Consider the following 21,167-nt stretch of genomic DNA (forward strand, 5'->3'; position numbering starts at 1 on the left):
GTGGAGCTGACTCGGGAGATTTCTTACGAGGTGAGCCAGTCCCGGTACAACACAATAATCTCATCAAGAGTAAAAAAAAAAAAAAATGTCGACACTCTTGCCACCCTTGAGCAGCCACTCGTCTTTCTATTTTACTTTTTGTTACATTTGAAAAGGCCGTTATAGATGTTGGCATCTGTGGAAGCCAATGTCTTTTTGCTGTGATGTCACTTCAAATCAAATTGAGTTAGACACCTCCAGTTCTTGTGTTTTTCTTGTGATCCAGCCCAGAAAGCAGCTTAAAATAAATTAAAAAAAGACATTATATGAAAACCTACACCCTACCAGATGTCGATTTGACAACCACTCTGTTCCCACAACATTTCACGCCTCACAAAGCATCTTAGCAATGTGACTCTACGCTCTTTTCTTACTGCAAGATTGCAATTTTCCCAAAATTGGCTCCAGCGACTCTAGATTGGTAAGCTTTTTTTTTTCCAAATGCGGGCAAGATCTTAAAATTGGATGAGCACTTTCCAGGACTGACACTGTAGGGCAGTGTTTCCCAACCTTTTTTCAATCACGGCACACCTTTTCATTGGAAAAAATCTCGCGGCACACCGCCAACAAAAATCTGTTAAGCTCCTATATTAAAATCAGTTATATTACAACGAAACACGTAGAGTCCTGTTCCTATATATGTATGGAGAGTCGAATAATTTAATAGAAATAAATACTAAATATTCTTTAAATTGTATTCCTTTTTTTAAATAAAAGTGAGAGTTTTTTAAAAAGGTTTTAGACGGTGTAAGAAACGTGATTGTGATTAAAATAAAAGAATCAACGTGATTTTGTTTACTGTTTTAGACTAGGTCTATAAATATTGCAACAATAAGAACAAAGTCACTTCTGTTCTGACAGCAGCTGAGTGGCTATCACAGTCGAGGAGTCTCGACTTGACTGCTTATTTTACGTATGTGAAAAATAACCAATCCAGGTTCTCCGGTTGAACTGCATTCTCTGATTTCCATCGGACCACAAACTCACCACAACCTCATAGTGTCTGTCACTGTTAGCAAAAGCACACAGCAACACACAAACTGAATATGTGCCGATGCAATACAATCATATCGACACAATATGAAATCTCAAGATTCTCCGATTCTCCACACATGTGGCTGACCAGGCCTTGCGCGAACTGACCAGTGGTTTGGCGATCCTGTTTACAATGCGCTCCGTAATTAATATTGGACAATCCCACGGCACAGCTGAAGGTCTCTCCAGTGCCGCGGCACAGTGGTTGGGAAACACTGCTGTAGGGGTCCTCTCTGGTAGTGACCTACTGCTGATTTCCAGCGCTTTTCCCGGACCCATTTTAAATGATCCTCAGGGACAATTCCCAGTGACTCCGGCCAGTCGGTGGCTGGAACGGATTAATGTCATTCTCATTCATTTCAATACAAAAACATGATTTGAGATACGTGTGTAATCACAGAATGAATTAAATTTGTAAGGCCGCACTGTACAAACTCAACATGTGCATGTAGGAGGGAGTGGGGGGGGGGGGTCATAAGTAACAGACTGAAAGCATTCTTTTCTGCTAATAAAGTCGCCGTAAATTAGAACCACTCACTGTGGCTCTCTCAAAACTAAAACTAAGTCGGGCAAGGAATGTGACTCCTCGGCTGGAAACCTGACAAAAGCAGCCCCCCCCACCGTGTCCCTTGACACCCCTTCACCGTGCCCTGCCTCACGTACATACGGAAATGAAGAACCTATATATAAAATATAATATAAACAGACCCTCTGAAGGTTGAGTTACATTTTTCCAAGCCGGTGGCACATTGCTGACACAGCAAAGCCTCGACACGGACCCGAACGAAAGCCGCAACACCCACTTGGAAGCAACCCCCGCTCCTCCTCTCAGTGTATATACATTTGCACTGAATCAACTTCTAATACAGGAAGTGGCTCAGCAAGTTCTCAGGTTTTGGACTTAATTTTACCGCGGTACCGAACCTCTTGTGAAAACTCCCTTTGTTCTCTTTCGCACACACCAAAGAAAAAGCAACAAGAATTCTGCACACATAGGCAAGAATCCCTGGCGGAACACTTAAGACTCATATAACATGGAATTTAAATTTTTCTTTTCAACCATTAAAAAAAACAGGAAAAAAATGTTCTTAATTTCAACAAACTTCTTGTAATATCAGAATAAATCAAATTGAATACATTTGAAAATATTTGAGGTATTCCTTGCCTGAAATTGACTGTCAAACTAAACATAAAACAAAGTGAATCACGACTCGGCAAGATAAATCCTTTTGATAATAGCTCAAGTTACGGTCCAGTAAGACCTGATATGCAATCCAATGAGGCAGAAAGTCCAAATTCCCAAAAACACGCAAAGAATCTACAAAGGCATGCTGTTAAACAACAAGTCTCGTAATAATCCAGCAGACTAAATTGGGACCAGACGTAGTTATAAATAGCTGCGTGCGTGGATTTTGACTAAACCAGACGCAGGTGACAGAAGCCATAACATGAACAAGGCAGCAACTGTATGCTTTCGAAATAAAACCAAGCCAATTACAGTAAATGTCGAAGAAACCGTTTCGGCAACCCCAAATTAGACATTTTTCCCCGGCCAATTGAATGCTGCTCCTTCATGCGTGCATGCTTTTGGCCACCTGGGGGCAGTAAAATACAAACAAATATACATTGTTAGTCAAATCCTATTAGTCATTCCACGCAGAAGAAGACCACATAACTGCGCTGTTATATTGTTTGTCTACACATTGTTGCGGCACCATTTTTGTTCAGTCCATTAATCAAATGGGATAAGAGTTAAGAGCAAAAAATTAAAAAGTAATTCATCCGTAATATGTCCCCTTTAAAGAAGAAAAGAAAAAAAACGTGTTTGAAACAACTATACTTCTTGTTCATGGTGGTTTGGAAGCAATCCGACCTAAATGGCAGCAGTGCTCAGTGTGGTTTGGTACTGATGCATTCTGTTATGCTTGGGTTTTCCCACTAAGAGAAAACCATTGAAAAGTAAAAGGGTCCAACTGGAAGAGCTGCTGGTGTTGCACCTGCATGTGATTGATGCTTTTGTTTGAGCTGCAACAAGACCATAAAACATCAGCAGCGCCTGTTGCGTTGCATTCTGGGAACTATTCGTGCTGCCTAACTTACATAGCAAAGCTTTTGACTAAATAGGTTGTTTTTGGCTTCAAGTTTTTTCCCCTTAAAGTGCTCTTGGGCGTGACCAAGTTGTAATGTCAGGAGCACACAGGATGCTGTGTTTTGTCATAAGAACTATAATACAAAATACAGCTGCTGCCAAAATAAGATTTCTGTCCAGACAAGCGAAATGTTTGAAGTGTAGTGTCGTGAGCGTCGCACAATACTCACCGAATCTCTTGTAGCCAAAAGACTGCACCTCCTCCTCTTCCCCAAAGTCGTCTGAAGGGGAAAACATGAGAAATAAATGTGATGTTTGGAGAAAAATCTACAGTTGCACAGCTGTGGTGCGTTCCTTGACTTCTCCGAGACGCTTTTCTGGCACTCTGTGTTACTTTCTGTTTTTCAGGCCCAGTTTAAGTATGTGTTGGTGTCAAACAGATTCAAAATTATTTTGCAACTTCTGGTAATATTACATGTCAAAGTTTACTGCCAAGTGAAAGAAATATGCGGGTGGAACAATAAAGTCATTCGTCATGCTTTTTTCTTTTCATGGCCTTGGAAATAAATCGTTAGCCTGATAGCATTGCTGCCCAAGTCATATATAAATGTTACGCTTGTTGCCAGGGGGAATTCACAGGGCACAATCATAACTGCCCCTCCAGCGACCAAGAACCCAAATTTGGATTTTATTGGATTACATTAAACCAATTATATAATTTTAAGTGTCACTTAATATTGGTATGATATAACATAATAGCAAGCATGTCTCACTTTGTCTTTTGTGTTACACACATACTATGTGCGGTGCACTAAGTGAAAGCAGATGTAAGACGCGACTTGTTGCCCACGCATTCCACAGGTCGCACGGTGTGGCCAAACAAAAGTGGCACCTCACACACACAGTACAGTATTTATCTATCTATCCAATAAACAATCTTACCTTTCATTGTACCTCTTTGTTGTGTCTCATCGACTCACTGCATTGCTTTGGCTCTCTTGGTACAGGAATTACTCCATCACATGCACAGTTCCATCCGTCACGATCAACTTGATGCTGCAAAAGTGCAGGACAAGTTCAAGGAAAAGGCCGCTTTTTTTTTTCCAAATACAAAAAAGTTAAAAAGTTGTTTTTTTTGTAAAGTGTGCGAGGGAAGGAAGGCTTAGCAAGAAAAGTGAGGAGAGTAGGAGAGCTGCGACAAGAGAGGAAGTGCTGGAAAAGCCTGCGAGGCTGTTTGGAGAAAGAAACCACGTGTTCTCACATCTGGCTGCACCGTCTTGCGTGAGCACCCACCCCCCTTGTGTGCGTGCGTGTGTGTGTGTTTGTGTCGCAAAACAAAGAAAAGTTAGTTTCACTTTTAATCATGTTCAAGTAAAATTAGTGAAATGTTGGACATCACTTTTACACACTAGTTAGGAAATGCGAAAATGTTAATAAAATCTGGCAATATAAGAATGAAGAAAAAATAAATGAAATATTAAAATAAAAGAATGAAGATAAAATGTATGTTTTAAGGAATTTTTATTAATTTCAATGGGAAAAGATTGAGAGATGATTGATTTGAGTTATGGTCACAGAAAAAATCCAACCTGTATCTCAAAGTAGTCATCTGCAAAGAGAATCCTTTTGGTAATTAGGATACACATTCAAAAGTGGCCCCAGTGTGGAGCCCTGCGGGACACCACAAACAAGGCCAATTAACCAGTACCCAGCAACCCCGTGGATTCCATATTTTTGCAGTTAATTGGATTGACACCTTAATTGGTACAAAATACCTTACAAGTTTCATTTGATTCGTTTGATTTTTTTATCGTGCATGCTCATCAAGATCAACACAGATTGGCTGTTATCGGTATGACAAGAAATGATTCCCTGAGCTCTTTATAAATTTTCCATGCGTATCCTCCAGCAATAACATGAGCACAAGACTCCTGCAGTCACAGTGATAGGAACCAGGTGCCACAGACCCCGATGTGGTTCTGATTACCATGCCCCTTGGTTTTGCGGGTCACGGCGTGCAAAAAGGGCACATTCTTGAGCCCATAGGGAAGAACCCTTATCACTACAATCCAGATGCAAAAGAACCCAACAGATTGTTTACATCGTGTCATCAGCTTTGAGAACCAACAAGTGTCATGTTGAGAAACCATGACATAGACAAAAGTATTGGGACACACCTATCAATCTAGACTGGATCCCGTTCAGATTTAAATTTCAATTGGCGGTTGTGACGAAGGCCTGTGAGTATTCTGGGATGAGTTTGGTGTGAAAGAACTCACTCCACGACACCCTCCTTTAACATATCATAGTTTCTGAACGTTTCATTTTTTTGTGTGCAAAAGTGTTGTAAACAAAGCTTGGCTGTAGGATTAACGAGCATGGACGGACGGCAAAAGCAAAGACGCTAATAGGATCACGTATCACGCTCCGAGTGGAAAGGGTACAAATAGACCTGGCAAGCTCCAAAGCAGCCACACAAAGCGTTTTGTTTTTCTTAACTCTGTCAGTGGATCTTCAGGACGGTAAGTCATCTTTCCATCAACTTGTTAGTCATCTTTGCTCATATCAATTGCAATGTGTACCACTGCTTCTTAACAAAATAAAGTTTACACTAAATTAACCGATTGCATATGGGATATAAATACTAAATTGTCTACAGACAATTTCAATGAATACAAATAGGGATAAATGTACAATATTTGTAATTTAAGTGTTTCTTCATAAGGTATTTAGCTTATGAATCAATGTAACTGTAGTTAAACTAAAAATATATCCATATTTCCTATAATGGAAAAATACATCCAATCTTGCATTATCTCAACTTGAATAAAATAAAATCCAAATAAAAACATATTCATTGTAAAATTGACCTGCCAAAAATCATTCTATTTTAATAAGAAAATATAATTCATAAAATTATTTTCTTAAAATAATGATTGAATATGACTAACATACTAAAATCTATGCTAACAAATGCACATTATATGCAATTAATTCAAAATCACAAATATATATTTGTTTTTACCTGTTGATGGGTCGCTCTCTCTCTCTTTTTTTTTTTTAAATCCTCATACTGGAGCGCCCTCAAGTGTTAGAATTTGGTCACAAGCGCAAATCCTATTATCTCTGAACGATATTGACGTGAGACTGTGTGTGTCTTTTCAGATCACAAAATGAAGGTTGTGCTCAGTCTGGTTATGCTAGCATCATTGGGGCTGCTTGTCAGCAATGCCTCCGAGGATGGAAGCGCCTCAGGAGACACTTTAGCAGGTGATGTTTCAAAACCCATTCAAGTTATGTGCCGCACATCAGACGCTAAATTAGCAAATGTGACAAAACTTTGATGCAGCTCTGCTTACCATTTGGCATTCATCTGCTTGTTTTGGCACCAGTGCTTTGGCGTGATCATTTTTCCAGCCGCTGCTTGAAAGTGGCCTTGGATCTTCACCCACCTAAGATGATTAAAAAAAAAAAAAAAACAGCATTTGCCGGAACAAAGGGGACACTGCACTTACCCCCAAACGCAGGTTGATGAAGGTTCTATTTTCTCTTGTCAGAATTGTCCAAAGCTGGCGAGAAGGTGGTGGGCGAGGAAGTGAAGCGCGCCTTGTACGGCGTGGGGCAAATGAGGGAGGTGATGTGGAGGAACGAGCGCAAGCACGAGCACCTCATGAAGTCTCTGAATCGCAGCGGTGACAAGAAAAAGGTAGATACACACTTATTGTACCTTCTGTCATAAAAAAGAACTCATTTAAATAATAAACAAGAATGTATTTAACATATATACCCTGGAATTGTGGCGAGCCCAGTTTGAAAACTACAAACCAAAACGTTGTTTCTTTCGTCCACCAGGGCGCAGCGCAACTGGCGCAGGATGTGACAGAGAAGCTGCAGGAGGCCGAGGAGCAGTGCAAGGCCTCCTTGCAGTCCCATTGGGACGAGTGCAGACCGTGTTTGGAGGACGCGTGCAAAACATTCTTCACCAAAACCTGCCGCAGAGGCTTCGGAACATTCCAGACCAAAGTAGGTGTTCAGAATCGGTCACTGCTCATTGGGACGTGAAGTCAAGATACATTGTTAGAGAGCAATAGTATTCTCACTCCACAACCTTGTCTTCATCTCCACTGCCAGGTTGAGAACTTCTTCCGTCTGGTGTCGAGACGTTTCAGCAGCTTCAGCGAACCGGCCGTGGAAGCAGACGACATCCTGGTGAACCAGGACCCGGAAAGCCCCGACGCCGAAGTGGTCCGCATCCAAGACGCCTTCACCCGCCTGAGCCGCAAGGTGGGATCGTTGGTGAACAACAGCGCGGCGCTGGCCTCCAGGATGAGCGACGGGCTGGACCGGGCGGTCCGCAGGGCTCTCTTAAGCGGGCTCCCGGTGGCGGGTGTCACGGATGCCCCCGACGACCCGGCCCGCGACTCGGGCTTCCTGCAGGGTGTGGGTCTGGATGAGGTGCTGGACTCCTTCTTTGACTTTGGACGTAGCGTGGTGGAGGAGTTTGGAGCGGTAGTGACGCAGGCATTTGACGGCCTCCGCGGGGCGCAAGAAGAGCAAAACAAGAGAGGTCAGAACCAGAGATGGCATATAGAGAAAAAGCGTCACAATTTTAGATTACCTGCTTCCAATTTTCCAAAGTTCGCAGTCCATCCTTGTGTTGGGTTGCAGAGAGAACATTCCCACGCTTCCTGCGGAACAGGAAGTTGTGCAGAGACCTGCGTAAGCAGTCGTCAGAGTGCTGGCAACTGCAGAACCAGTGCGAGGCCTGCCAGGGAACTTTGCTGGCAGGTAAAGCGCCAACTAACCACTCACCCATCCAGCTCCACATCTACTGGCTGCCAAAGACGTCTGCTCTCATCCATCCCTGCAGAATGTCCCAGCGTGAGGGAGCTGCATGTGGAGCTTGAACAGGTTTCACAGCTGCTCGGCGTGTCCAGGGAGCAATACGACGAGGTCCTGTCTATCGTGCGGCGCCACGCTGACGAGACGCTGGGTTGGCTGGGCGACATGGCCACTGAGTTTGGCTGGGTGGCAAGGGCGGACACTCAAAACATCTTTCGCATCACCAGGGTGAGATGAATCACCACGTTGGCAAATTTATGAATGTTATTGGTGTAGCTAATGACGTGAAGCGTTTGCAGTACCTCTCGTGTTCCGTTTTGCTCTGCAGGTGGCGCCAAAGAGCCACGACAAGAACCTGTCAGTAAGGGAGACCCAAGTGGAGGTGAATGTCCTCAACTCTCCCTCTTTCATCTTCTCCGTACCCGGGAAGCTGAACCCGCAGGACCCGGGCTTCATCCAGTACGTGGCCCAGGAGGCCCTGGACAAGTACAAGGAGATGTTCAGGTGTGACATTTTAGAAAACAAATAGGAATATTTGAAGTTGTGCAGTATTTACATTTGTGTTGATGCTTCACAGGTACCACGAGGATGAGTAGATGGCCAATCACAGCGCTCCATCGAGTTGCAGGATTTAAACAGCGTATCTGTTGGCAGACAGTTAAAAGACAATATGCCATTTAATTATATCCAAATGTTACATTTTAATATTTGCAGTAGAAACTTCAGCACAGAAAAGTGAAATTGAACTTTTCAAGTAAAACTTTTATTTTTTTCTGTACAAAAAATTCTATTAGTTACCTTTTTTTCCTCTCTCCATCTCTAATTCAAGTCCTACCTTTAGGAGCAATCACATATCAGGTTCTCCACAGCCAAACATACAAAGACATTCAATTTAAAACAATAAAAAAAGTTCACATCTTTGTCTGAACCGCTTACTTTCGTACGCAACTTTCCCATCATGCACCGCTGGTCTGGCAGTTATAGGTTAGCGACAAGAAAATCAAAGTTGGGTGGGGGGGCAACATTGTTAATGGTGAAGTTAGCATGAACAAAATCACGAGCACAATGGAATTTTAAGTCTGATGTGTAAGTGATTGACAAATATAAATTGAAGTCACAGAAAATGTCTACCTCAACTTAAGAAAAACTTGAACATTTAAAGCAAAATGTTACTGTTTTTCTTATTTGGGCAGAGATGAAATAACACTGATAAAAAAAAATGACATTGAATATCTGGCGGACAAAAGTGTGAACTCCGTGGTCAGAGGACATGTCTTACATATTGGAAATGTTACTTTTTTTTACATTTGGTCATAATTAAAAATCACTTAATGAAAGTACATAAAAAAAATTACTGAAATGTTGAGAAATTCACAAAATAAAATAATTGAAAAAACTTTTCTTTGTGCTGGTATTAAATTATAAACATAAAAAATAGAAATGTTGATTATTCGACAGAAATCAAACAAAAACAACTGTCAATATGGTCTCTCTATTTCTTTTTGCTCTTGGTCATGATTAAAATAAACGTGAGCAAGACAAAAAAGCTTGAGTGTAATGGAAAAGATAAGTCATTTATCCACCCTAAAATATTTTTTTCCTGCACATACTGCACATTCTTGCATCAAGCCCTATTTGTACCGTTCAGAATAAAGATTTTTAAAGATTCCCAACTTGTCATTCACAACAAACTACTGCACACAGAACAGATTCCGACACCCCAACATCAAAGGACTGTTTCTGCAAAATACAATTTAAAAAAGAAAAAAGAGGAAAAATGTGTAAAAGAATCATTGCGTAAAAAAAAAAAAAAAAAAAGGTTAAAAGTCATCATTGCATCTTGCAAGTATAGCCATCAATGTGAAATGAGGACTAACTACTCTGGTATTGATCACAGTGTCGTGGCCAGTCTGTTTTGTACCGAGGCGAGGTCTTGCGAGTCTACAGGTTGTCCCCCGGCTGGTACTGGGGCTCCGTGGCCGTGAAGTAGTCCTCCAGGAAGGACTGGATGTACTCGAAGGTGGGCCGCTCGTCTGGCTCCTTTTTCCAGCAGTGGCGCATCATTTCGTGCAGCGAGTCGGGGCAGCCCTGGGGACAAGGCATGCGGTAGCCGCGCTCCACCTGCTCCAGCACCTCTCGGTTCACCATCCCTGCAGAACGCGTCACGGCGTGAAAAAATAAAACATGTGTAAACACTTAAGAGCAATTGAAGAAAAAAACGGAGTGATGTCACAGTTTACTATCAAAGAGTGTTTAGTTCAGCCAATTCCACATTTATTTGTTACTCACATTTTAAAGTTGGATGTACTTGAAACGTCAGCTTATGCGGATCAGTTAACAAAAATGCTGACGTGTTGGCGTTGTGGATATAAAACACATTTCTAGCATCAAAGAGTATCAAGTGGGCTACTTTACAACCATTTAATACATAGCTTGTCCTATGCGGTCTAGAAAGATTAACTGCCAAAAACAAGCAAGGGAGGGGGGGGATCTTATCCACATCTGCAACAACATGGGTAAACTTTAACATGGCAAATTACGAAATGAAACCTGAGAAAAAAAAAAGAATGCTTCTCAAAGTCACGTTGGGAGAATATCTTGAGGGGGGGGGTTATTGAGAGGTTAAGAGCCAGAGCACATGACTCTTTAGGTGGGGGTGGGGGCGGGTCCTCATTATCTCACACACCAGGGAAGCCGAAAGGGGACAATAAAATGGTGGCGGTCTTAAAATGTGAATCAACAGCTATTTGATATCCTGACACTACAGCATATTCCTATATAAATAAAACAAATCATAGGTTTTCATGCAGCTGTGTCAACACAACTATAGAAGGGAAGAGAAGTCCCTCCGCATGAAGTTGAATTAATTACATTGAAGGGGTTTGCGCTGCGGCTCCGGGAAGGCCACGGGAGCCAGATGGCGGTCAGGTCGGCCATATGGCCACTCTGTGATCACTGCAAGCTCAGGCCTCATTTTCAACGTCGCAGCCATCAGAGAGCCACACGGGAATTGCAGATATTAATCGTGATGTAAGATTTGAAGTGATCATTTTACTCTGGATGGGGAAAATAAGTGCAGTAAGCACTAAAATATTAACAAAGTATAATTCGACACTTATTTGTGATTTGTCTGTTAATTTTTTTGTCAAGTTATTTCTCTGTGATATAGTTTGGCATTATTTTTATTTAAAAAAAAAAGTCTATTCCAATTGCTTTCATCTAAATATACATGTATACTATATATATTTAAAAACAAACAAACGCCACTTTCTCTGTTTGTGTGTGGGGGTGAAAGTGGGTCAAGCCTCACCTGGATAGGGCACTCGACCTTTGGTGACCAGTTCAGTCAGTAGTATACCAAAGGACCACACGTCTGACTTGATAGTAAAGCGGCCGTAAAGCGCCGCTTCCGGTGCCGTCCACTTGATGGGGAATTTGGCGCCTGGGACGACAAAGAAGACAGAAACTGGGAAGGTGGTCCTAAACGTTTCCAGCTCTGAGCAGTTGGCAAGACATACGTACCTTGCCTGGCCGTGTACTCGTTGTCCTCGATGAGACGAGCCAAACCGAAGTCGGCGATCTTGCACACCAGGTTGTCAGCCACCAAAATGTTGGCGGCGCGCAGGTCCCTGTGGATGTAGTTCATCCGCTCGATGAAGGCCATGCCGTCTGCAATCTATGCACAAAATGATTGTTGTTAAAATATTACAGATAAAAGTTTAAAGATGGCAACAGCTCATATTATTTCCAATGCGAGAAATGATTTCAAAATGTGATCGGCACTACGTTCCACATTTGAGGATTGCTTGTACCATGTGCTCATCGTGTTCATGCAGGCTTTTTCATTTCAACACATCTTTTGTCAGCCAAATCCCCCAGAGGAGACGCCTCCCTCCCTCCCTCTTCATTTTCATTTTCCACCTGGCCAAGCGAGCGAGGGAGGGATGAGCGTGGCGAGGCAAAGTGAAAGCAGATCATAGCACGCGACGGCGGCATCGTGGGAGTTAAGTGGCTCTCTGATGAAGAGCGCTTAAGCTCCGCAGGCAACTAAGTGTCGGAGGACGATGAGAGGCGCACGGAGCGGTGGCGAGATGTCAAGCTGGATATCAAATAAATATGACGACCTGCACGGAGAGCCGTGCGCGCCATTTGAGTCACCCTGACTTGGTTTGTTTTCACAGTTCTAGCAAGCAGTCTTTGCAATCTACCTGTGCGGCCATGTCCACCAGCTGGGGCAACTTCAGGTGTTTGCCATCTCCCTCCTTCAAGAAGTCCAGCAGGCTCCCTGGAAGAGATCATGTCAAATGATAATGTCATACAATTAACGTCTGGTTATTTCTATGTTATTACTGTTATAATGGATTTGAAATGACAATTACATTTCAATTAACTGTCCAGCCCTAGCATAATGCTAACAAGGCTACGCTAACACAATCAGGAGGGAGAGAGTTCAATCTGGGACTGACCTTTGCCCATGAACTCAGTGACGATGTAGATGGGCTCTTCGGACACCACGGCATAGAGCGGCACCAGCTTGTCGTGCCGCAGCTTCTTCATGATCTGGGCCTCCTGCAGGAAGGCCTCAGGGGACATGGTGCCTGGTTTCAGGGTCTTGATAGCCACCTTGGTGGTGCCGTTCCACGTGCCTGAGTCAAAATGTTGGTCTTGTAAAAAGACGGCTTGAACTGACGCAATCTAGCAAACATGCAGATAAGACTATGCCGAAATCTATAAATCATATCTGCTGACAAAGTTGGTCACCAAAAATAATCTGGCACTTCCTGGTCAAAAGCCACTTACTCACGCCCTGCTTACATACAATGAGTCGGGTCTGGAGAGCCAGCGCTTCCGTCATGAGTGCTGACCCTCCATGAATGAATCACACGGTAACGCACGCGCACAAGGACAAAGTAGGGCAACGATAACGAGAGGAATGAAGGTTACACAGTCATTAACATACGCCGAATCAAAAGGGAATAATCTGCAGGGAGGGGGGAACAAAACGAGAAGTCGGCAGTGGAATTCCTGGGATTGCACACTTGCAGGTCGAGGCTTGCTGCGGGCCTAATGAGGGAGTGAGCGAGGAGGATGCACGCTGGCTAAGTGAAGCGTAGTCGAAGGGCGGCCTGCTATTAGCGTACGCGCGTGTGCCTTCTAGCGTGAACGTTGTCAGTGCTTTCCCACCGATAAATAGGCGAGCTCTTTGCTGAGCTCCATAACTCAAAGGGTTTATCAATCAACCGATGGGAGGTCTATAAGCATTCCTCCCCGTTAAATAAACATGAGCTATAAAATGGATGGTTAAGTCACCGCTGTAAACGCCGTTCGTCAAATTTACGACGAAGCAGTCGTTCCATCACGCCAGCCGCGCGAGTTGTCTTACCCGTCCAGACTTCTCCGAAGCAGCCTTGGCCCAGCTTGACTTCCAGTCGCAGGGAGTCTCGGGGGATCTCCCATGCGTCCTTGGCAAGTCCCTGAGTCTGCGGCTTGACCGTGGGGCACACGGTCGTCAGCTTGTAGCACAAACCGTCGGCGTGCTCTGAACAGGACCGGACATGAAAGATGGGAAGCTCAGTTAGTGAGAGATGTAGTATGCGAGGAGCTGTGATGTTGATTGCAAATCAATACTGCCATTGGCACTATTGATGATGACTGTTTTTTTTTTCCCCCATAGAAGAGGACGCAAGTAGCTCGCTAACTCCAAATGCTGCATTATTAGCAGTTGACTAAGCAGTTGCTTTTCTCCCCACCATCAACGAACATGATGGGAATGAAATGACGGTGCAAAATCATTGCGTTAGAATATAGGATACTTTAGAGAATAGAGTAGAATGGCGCAATATAAACGAAGCCGAGGTTGAAACGATTTTGTAGTCACACAGGGTTTAAACTCTAGTGGGGCTTTCAAGCGTCACAGGAGGGAAGAAAAGAAATCCTGCGAAAAGAAGGATTTCATACAAAGTATATCCCAGCGGCCGATCTGCAGCTGAATAATTCATTGGCTCGACGAGGGCCGCATTGATGTCGGAATAAAGCAAGAGAGATAATGTTAAGAGACCGCCACTTGTAAAAATACAGTCGTAAACAAAAGTCGGCAGATGACTCATGCTGTACCTGTGTAGTGCATCACCAGCTTCTGCAGCGTATCGAATTGAGCCCGAGTGGTGATGTAATAGCCGCCGCTGTCGAGCTTCCGGATTTTGTAGTGTTTCACATTGTCGCCTTTGACTTCATCCCAGTCACGGATCGATAGAGAGTAGGCACCTTCGAGACAAGTGTGTTAGAATTCATAAAACGTTCAAGTTTGACTCAGCAACAAAACAAAATCTTACCTTTGGTTGTTTCACTCTCTCGTGCCAAGAAAGTACCTCGCTGGTTGCCCGGAAGTAATAAAAGCCGCTCGGCGTCTTTGCGGCCCATTTTTCCAAAATACCATCTGTGGAGAAAAACAATGGTGACGCTGGTTATTTTGTAAAAGCTGTATCGTGACACCATCGGTATTAATGACATCATCACGTCGGGAGAAAAAAAAAATATTCTTGCAATATTTTTGAGGACAAGAGTTGACATATTTATATATCCAAAATTTGTGAGCAGCCATGGAATGGTCACCAACGTGTAATCACAGCACAGGGCACTATTGTTGAGCCTGTGCGTGCGAACGTGATGGGCTGTCACAGCGTAACCGCGCAAAAGAATTTCTCAGACCGAGCGAGCGGGTGGAGTTGAAAATGGCAGGGAGGATGAGATGGAAAGGAGTCCTCACTCTTCGGCTTGTATGGAGTCGGCAGGGGCCACGTAGTTGCTGGGGATGTAACCCTTCTGTCCCGTGTTGATGGAACGAGCCTCCCACCAGTCGCCTTCCCTACAAGGAATTGAATGCAATCAAGCACGGCTGGAAATAAGAACAATTTCCAATCCATCAGTCAGTTGTATTGAACATGGTGAAAGTGACAAGAACAGATGGCCCGGTCAGAGGAGCCCAATAACCCAGACAGATTTCGGCCTTAATAGCAGACCAAAGCTAAAAAAAAAAAAAAAAAAGCTGATTAAACAGGCAGCATGTCCGGATTACTAAAAAAAAAAATAAAAAAAATAGTGACAGCACTCACGTGTTGTTGATAATTTGGAAGCGATCGCCTTTTTTGAACGACAAATCGTCTGACGTTCTGGCTTCGTAGTCGTACAGCGCCACGAAGAATGTGACGCCGCCTGAAGACAAGATGGAGAGCAAGGGATGAGTGTGATTCTCAACATTGTTAGTTTTCATTAAAGGGTAAATTCTCGACAAGAATATGCTCGAAGAACTAGCACTACTTTAAACACCGTATTCTGAATAATATTGCGCTTGTGGATTATGACTTAAGCAGCAAAAATCGACCTCGGGGCGGCCATTTGCCACTTGCTGTCGATCGCTGATATCACAGTGCCAAAGTCACGTGACCCAGAAACCAGGTGAGCTGTGATGGTTCGTTACCACGTCAAATCACATGATCTTTGTGATTGTTGTAATAATATAACCAGAGTGTCAGACAAACGATAATGTGAAGCGACAACGCCACTCAGATATATCTTTGAGAGGAAATTGAGCGGGCAGGGTTAGATGGGCGGCAGTCCCTCAGCTCACATTATCTTCCTTGAGAGCCAGTGAGCAGTGTGTGCGTGTTTATCGTTCACACTGCCGGAAGATCCTATCAAAGTTCAACGACAAAGACTATAAAAAGCAACGTTGCGTGGACGGAGCGTTTTCTTTGGGGGCCGCATCGCTTCCCATGTCGTGTATTTATTTTTGCATCTGCATTGGGCGGTTATGACCCTGGTCGGTCGGCTATTTATACGCAGTGGATGCCTTTTAACTCGCTCCGCGCTGGAGTGAAATTTCCAATTTCCATTTTTGCGTAAACCAACCTGTGACGACACCCGGGAAGGGACTGCTCACAGCCGCCGACGTGAAGGACGTCGAGGCGCCGCCGAAGGGCGTCATAGCGGACGACGCGCCGCCAAATGGGGTGAGTGCGGAGGCATGGCTGTTGTAGCTGTTGTTGAGCGTCTTTGCCGCCGGCGACTGGCCCATCAGCGAGGGCTCGGGACCGTAGTGGCCCAGGTGGGCGTTGACCGGAGCATTGTTGGCGTTATCTGGCCGGTACTTCAGCTCCGGGCCTTTGTCCTCTTTGCTCCGGACACAACCCATCGTCAAGCCTGAAGGGCACACGAGGGAAGGGATTCACTTAGAATGTCTGCAGAAGAATTAAAATATTTTACAACATTCAATTATGATAAAGGAAAGCCCACCCATGTCAATCTACTGTAGCCAGTCGAAAATGTCATACAAAGCAGAGTGAGGTCCACATAGAGTAAAAAAACAAAAAGCGGGTCGCCGCAGGCCACCAACAACCTCCCGTGACATCCCAAACAAAAAGCTGCGCAGCCACCCGAGCAGGAAAGAAGATCCTTACAGCCTGTGGCCGTTTCACCGATTTAAAGACAAGCAGAAAAATAAAAGCATGGCGCCCCCCCCCCCTTCCTCATTGATATTGGAGACCCTGGCATTTGTCTTATCTGAACTTCAAGGATTCCCAGCAAATGAGGTAATCTTCCCACGAGTATTAAAGAGTCAAGTGTGGCATAGTGCAGACAGCCTCCTCTTCAAAAAAATCGACTTCATCATAGCTTGAGCTTGAAGATAATGAGATTGGTCGCGATGTTGCAGCCGGCTGAACGACCCATGAAAACATGCTTCCACATTTGTTGCTGACTGTCCCAATGATGGAATCAGTCTTGGGATTTCAGACTAGATGAAATCTGGACCCTCGGGAACGCAAGATTGGAAGCCACAGAAGTAGCAAAGAAGTTTGCCGACACATTCCAGATGTCAAGAAGCACCTGATTAAATACGCTGGTGGCAAACTTCAAAATGCCTGTTCTTTTTTTGTTTTGTTTTGCAAATTCCAAACAAAATAACTTCTTTTAGTCACATCTACCCAACTGTGAGGCAGGAGGTTCCATTTTAATTAGTTATTTAGTTATTTACGTTGTCATACGTGTTTGCTAAATATATTTAGGAGGTTAAAAAAAGAAAATCCCAAAGCATTTCAAAGTGGGTCAATTATACGTAGGTATGTGGATTTTTCACTAAAGAAAGAAAGGAGGGGGAAAAAAAAACAATGGGTGCTTCTGCGGACAGACTATAGAGTCTTGCACATCTGTTTGACATATTTAAGCTTCCTTCTTCAAACAGACTATCTGCTGGCTCAAGGCAGTTAAATATAAGACCACTTTGATCAAATTTGAGACTTTCTAAGTCCCACCAAAGTACAACTCCACGAGATGGACTTGAGGAGCAGTGAAGTAACCATGACCACGCATAGGTAATCATATAAGCATGCGTTCCAAACAAATGTCGCTTGTCCGAGGTCACGTGACTGGATGTTCGGCAGATTGACCGCAATGCTGTGTCAGATTAGAGACACGCTGCCGCTTCCTGAGGGTAGGTTTGGATTTAGCGGCCACGGGAAAACATGAGATCAGCGTGTTTCCATTCTAAGTCACCAAGCGAGCACATTTTGGAAGACTTAAAAGTTCTTAGTGACGAATGTGTATGTAAGAAACAGTAGTTTGTGTAATTTCTTCTGGATTTACAGTCTCGCGTATACTTTGTGACAGCCCTACCGTCTCGCATAGCAAAAATATGTGTTGTTGCTCGACGACTCGTTTCATCTGCAGCCTTAACACTTTGCTCCTACAACCAATCAGATAAGATGCCTGTCGGGGAAACTGGGAGCAGCCAGTCGACCTTTGAACAATGCAATTCACATTGCTTGTGCGGTTTAGCCAATGGTTAAATTAATCATAAGGCTAAAATAGTTAGCAGTATTGTCTACTTACTCTACTAAATTTAAACTGAATGGCCTTAAAACTAAGGACTGTGATTTTTGGACCCCCCCCCCTGAGTAAAATGAGACGAGGTCAGCAGTCATTCTTCATCAGAGGATAAACCAGCGCTGTCTGAAATTGAAGATGACATCCTCGAGGGGATGACACGAGCGGGACGACAAGAAGAGCATCACTGAAGCGACCTGGCACGCGCTCTGAGGCGTCTTCTCTTTGCCTGCCTATCACGCAGGAAGTTGCTGCCACTGGTGGTGGTTACTTTAAGGGTTTGGGGGGGGGGGGGGGGGGGGAAGCAAGCTGAGGGGACTTCCTTTCACATCACCGAGGCCACCTGCAGAGGCATCTTCACGCTGTAAATGAAGCAAAGCACCCCCTTGTTGCCCCTTTGGGATGGAACGTCTGTTGGGGGGGGGGTTAGTCATTCATTTTTGGAGTTAATCATTTAGTGAATTTAATCACATGGAAGGTCAGCATAGCTCTTTCCGATATGTGTCATTTCAAAAGTGCATTGAACTAAATGGACAGATCAGAATTGGGCACTTGGACCTGCAGTGTAAATCCAGTTTTTTAAATCCATTGAACCACAGCACCGTAATGTTTGTTTGATCTGGATCCTTCACGCATCCTGTTGAAAGTACACAACACCGGCCGGGTCAGTGGCACCTGCTAGTCCTGTGGATTGCAGTGTGTACAACATGGCAGTCCAGCCAAGTGGGACTGTACAGTACACACACAGAGGGATTAACATGGAGGAAGATTAACGTGGGACTGGAGTGTCCAAACACAGAAAAGAGTGGGCGATACAGTCCAGTAAACATACTTTGCATGCAATGAAACGACTGTACATAATGGGTTAAGTTTATTATGAGAGGGCAGGGAAAAGCCTTGCAACAGTTGAAGGAAGGCCTTCAGTAAACTTTTGGTAGTGTCATTTCAAACATCACTTTTGGAAGTTTAGTAACTACACTGGAACAGTTTCAAGTATTACTTTGTCCTAATCAGGTTTAGAGAATGAAAGGAGGACAAAAGAAGAACCAGTACTAGTGTGAACCCACAAACACACAATCCCCAACTTTTGTGTGTGTCGACTGTCGGGTAACACAAAAAAACTATCAGGCCTCGCTCGCCCCACACTCCCAAAGATTTCGCTCCCCCAGGGCTTGTATCTTACCTCTTTCCAAGCGACCTAAGCAGCGTCGTACTCCAGCTACATGCGTCTTGTTGTCCTTCTTTTTGTTATTTTCACACTCCAAATGAGAGGAGACGTACAATTAAATCTGAGTTGTACATCCCATGCTGAGTACTAACTCCTCCGCCAGCAGCTCCAAGTCGTTTGTAAGGACCCCTCAGGTAGTCCTTCTAAAAGGGACGGGGAAAACGTCACTTTCGGTCGATTACTTTACGAAAAAGGCGAGAAAAGCCGGTGATATTGTCTTTTAAAATGACCGAGGTTCAATGAGTTGTCCCAGCACGACAATAGCCCGGCTAGTAGCCACCAGGGCCAGAGAGGGAATCACGAGGCGTTCGGGTACTCACTTTCAAACTCGTACATTCGGGTGTTGAGATTCAGCTCATCCTCAATCTAAAACAAAAATGACCGCACACGTCGTCAAAGAGACACTGTCCTGCTACTTACTTTACTTTATCGTACATAAAATAACGTTTTACACCATAAAAAACATCATCTTACATTTTGTTAATGCAGTCCCCCACTCAGCACTGATAAACTTGAACGTCTCATTATCGACTCTCCCTTGCGCCAAATATGGCCGACGTGTGGACGCTAAAGTAGTTAATTTTAAGTGGAAATACGATAAATACAAGCATCCCAATGTGTATCAAAATTAAATAATTTAAAACTTGACTTAGTCAATGTGAACACAGAGCGGCCCCTTTCTCTTTCTTTTTAGGCGGGTGGTGTCTTGCCCGAATACTCAATTTCCAAGCATCTGGCGCCCTCTACGGATTTTAAAAGCGTGCGTCTTGTGCAAAAATATAGTATGTACGTACTGCGCTAACCTAAAATGCAAAAAAAAAAAAAAAATAATAAAAATAAAAATAATAACTCTTTATTGATTTAACCATCCTAAAATAAAACAACAGTGGCCCTTAGTACAACAGAAAAGTATTTATAGAGTATTTCACAACAGCTGCAACAAAGCAATTTACATACAACATAGAATAATATTATAATTTGTGGTTAATCAGAGGCAGTATAAATTGTCAAAGGCGTTAAGCATGATGGGTTCTGACCACACTTGAGGGTATGCATACTTGTGCGACCACCAAAATTATCATGTTTGTTTTACTTCTACCTAAAATATTTATTATAAGTCATGTCAAATATTATATAAAATATTTATCTTGAATTAATTTCATGACCTGGCATTGGATTCGGAGTCTGTCCATCTATCCATCTATCCCCTGCTTGTCCTGATGATGGCGCCGTGTCCTCATTCCTCGACTTCGTATATTTGTAAGAGTTGTGCGTGTGCGTGGCGACTTCTCAACGCAACCCGGAGCCAAATTGGGTGGGGGTGTTTTTTTTTTTTTTTTTTTGGGGGGGGGGGGGGGGGTCTTCCTTCGTCACGTTGCGTCAGACTGAAAATGATAACGTACTTGCTCCGCAGAGTACAGTAGTTGGATTCCTATATAATATATTTCTTGGAGCCCATAATAACAATGAAACTTCTAATTCAAGTACACTTCGACTCATTTGGGTAAATGATTAGTCTTGCGTAATGGCCTTTCTAAGGCGATTTGTGTTGTATCTGACGCGCCAATGGCTCCATTCGGATGATTCACAGAACTTGAGTGAGCGTTTCTTTCAAAAAGCACCTTGCGTCAAACACCCGCTCCAATCCGATTACAGGGCGGACGAATGGGTGAACGTCTGAGCCCCCTCCCGCGATCAAGCCCCCCCTTTCATCACTCGTTCCCCGACACCCACGCACCTCGGGCCTCATCCACATCAGTGCAGGGCCATTATTAGTATTATTCGGATGTGAGTTTTAAATTCCAAGAAACCGAAGAGAAATGAGTCTCATGGGAAATGATGATTATTTAGTGGCACAGGGCTTTTAGTCCCACACAAAATTAGGAGGATGAACTTCTCGCCAACCGAGATAAAATACTTAATTGGACTTACTGGTGAAGATGATCATGATGATGACGGTGGTGATAATGACGTGAGGCAGTATCATATTACGGTGGATGAGTTTAAGCTATAAAAAAAGTGCAAATTATAAAATTTTGATTAAAAACAACTCAG

The 21,167-nt window shown here is 43.7% G+C and overlaps 3 protein-coding genes across 4 annotated transcripts in view; 1 reads left to right on the forward strand and 2 right to left on the reverse strand.

Moving 5' to 3' along the window:
* LOC125984576 (collectin-12) overlaps positions 1–6,724 on the reverse strand; it is a 20,184-nt gene extending 13,460 nt beyond the window's left edge. Inside the window, exons 1-3 of the mRNA XM_068648698.1 lie at positions 6,523–6,724; positions 4,106–4,219; positions 3,394–3,444 (exon numbers count right to left, since the gene is read on the reverse strand). Coding sequence (XP_068504799.1) covers positions 3,394–3,444; positions 4,106–4,112 — 58 coding nt within the window. The 5' untranslated portion in view covers positions 4,113–4,219; positions 6,523–6,724. The remainder of the gene's footprint in view (positions 1–3,393; positions 3,445–4,105; positions 4,220–6,522) is intronic.
* clul1 (clusterin-like 1 (retinal)) lies at positions 5,616–8,925 on the forward strand. The gene is made up of 9 exons (XM_049746553.1): positions 5,616–5,685; positions 6,329–6,433; positions 6,721–6,869; positions 7,016–7,186; positions 7,295–7,730; positions 7,832–7,951; positions 8,034–8,233; positions 8,334–8,509; positions 8,583–8,925. Exons 2-9 carry the CDS (start codon positions 6,337–6,339, stop codon positions 8,599–8,601), a joined length of 1,368 nt encoding a protein of 455 aa, XP_049602510.1. The 5' UTR covers positions 5,616–5,685; positions 6,329–6,336; the 3' UTR covers positions 8,602–8,925.
* On the reverse strand, positions 8,747–19,421 carry yes1 (YES proto-oncogene 1, Src family tyrosine kinase). 2 transcript variants are annotated; one of them, XM_049746552.2, is made up of 12 exons: positions 19,068–19,421; positions 15,914–16,204; positions 15,118–15,217; positions 14,772–14,870; positions 14,338–14,441; positions 14,120–14,269; positions 13,389–13,544; positions 12,472–12,651; positions 12,214–12,290; positions 11,528–11,681; positions 11,316–11,447; positions 8,747–10,155 (listed from the first exon to the last, which is right to left on the reverse strand). In XM_049746552.2, the coding sequence occupies exons 2-12, from the start codon at positions 16,194–16,196 to the stop codon at positions 9,947–9,949; spliced, it is 1,644 nt and encodes a 547-aa protein (XP_049602509.1). In that variant the 5' UTR covers positions 16,197–16,204; positions 19,068–19,421; the 3' UTR covers positions 8,747–9,946. The 2 variants fall into 2 exon arrangements, with proteins under 2 accessions (XP_049602509.1, XP_049602508.1); XM_049746551.2 differs by lacking the exon at positions 19,068–19,421 and adding an exon at positions 16,298–16,457.
* Positions 19,422–21,167: the final 1,746 nt, after the last annotated feature.

Source organism: Syngnathus scovelli, chromosome 17 (genome assembly GCF_024217435.2).
Source record: "Syngnathus scovelli strain Florida chromosome 17, RoL_Ssco_1.2, whole genome shotgun sequence".
NCBI lineage: Eukaryota > Metazoa > Chordata > Actinopteri > Syngnathiformes > Syngnathidae > Syngnathus > Syngnathus scovelli.

What these genes read in the sequence shown, in the direction of transcription:
- clul1 (XM_049746553.1), top strand. Translation starts at nt 6,337, where the DNA reads ATGAAGGTTGTGCTCAGTCTGGTTATGCTAGCATCATTGGGGCTGCTT. An exon ending in GCAGCGGTGACAAGAAAAAG is followed by an intron (nt 6,870 to 7,015) that starts GTAGATACACAC and finishes TTCGTCCACCAG; the next exon opens with GGCGCAGCGCAACTGGCGCA. An exon ending in CCAGGGAACTTTGCTGGCAG is followed by an intron (nt 7,952 to 8,033) that starts GTAAAGCGCCAA and finishes CCATCCCTGCAG; the next exon opens with AATGTCCCAGCGTGAGGGAG.
- yes1 (XM_049746551.2), bottom strand. An exon ending in CTTCCCGGGTGTCGTCACAG is followed by an intron (nt 15,218 to 15,913) that starts GTTGGTTTACGC and finishes TCTTGTCTTCAG; the next exon opens with GCGGCGTCACATTCTTCGTG. An exon ending in AGGTCGAGTGCCCTATCCAG is followed by an intron (nt 10,156 to 11,315) that starts GTGAGGCTTGAC and finishes CGCGTTCTGCAG; the next exon opens with GGATGGTGAACCGAGAGGTG.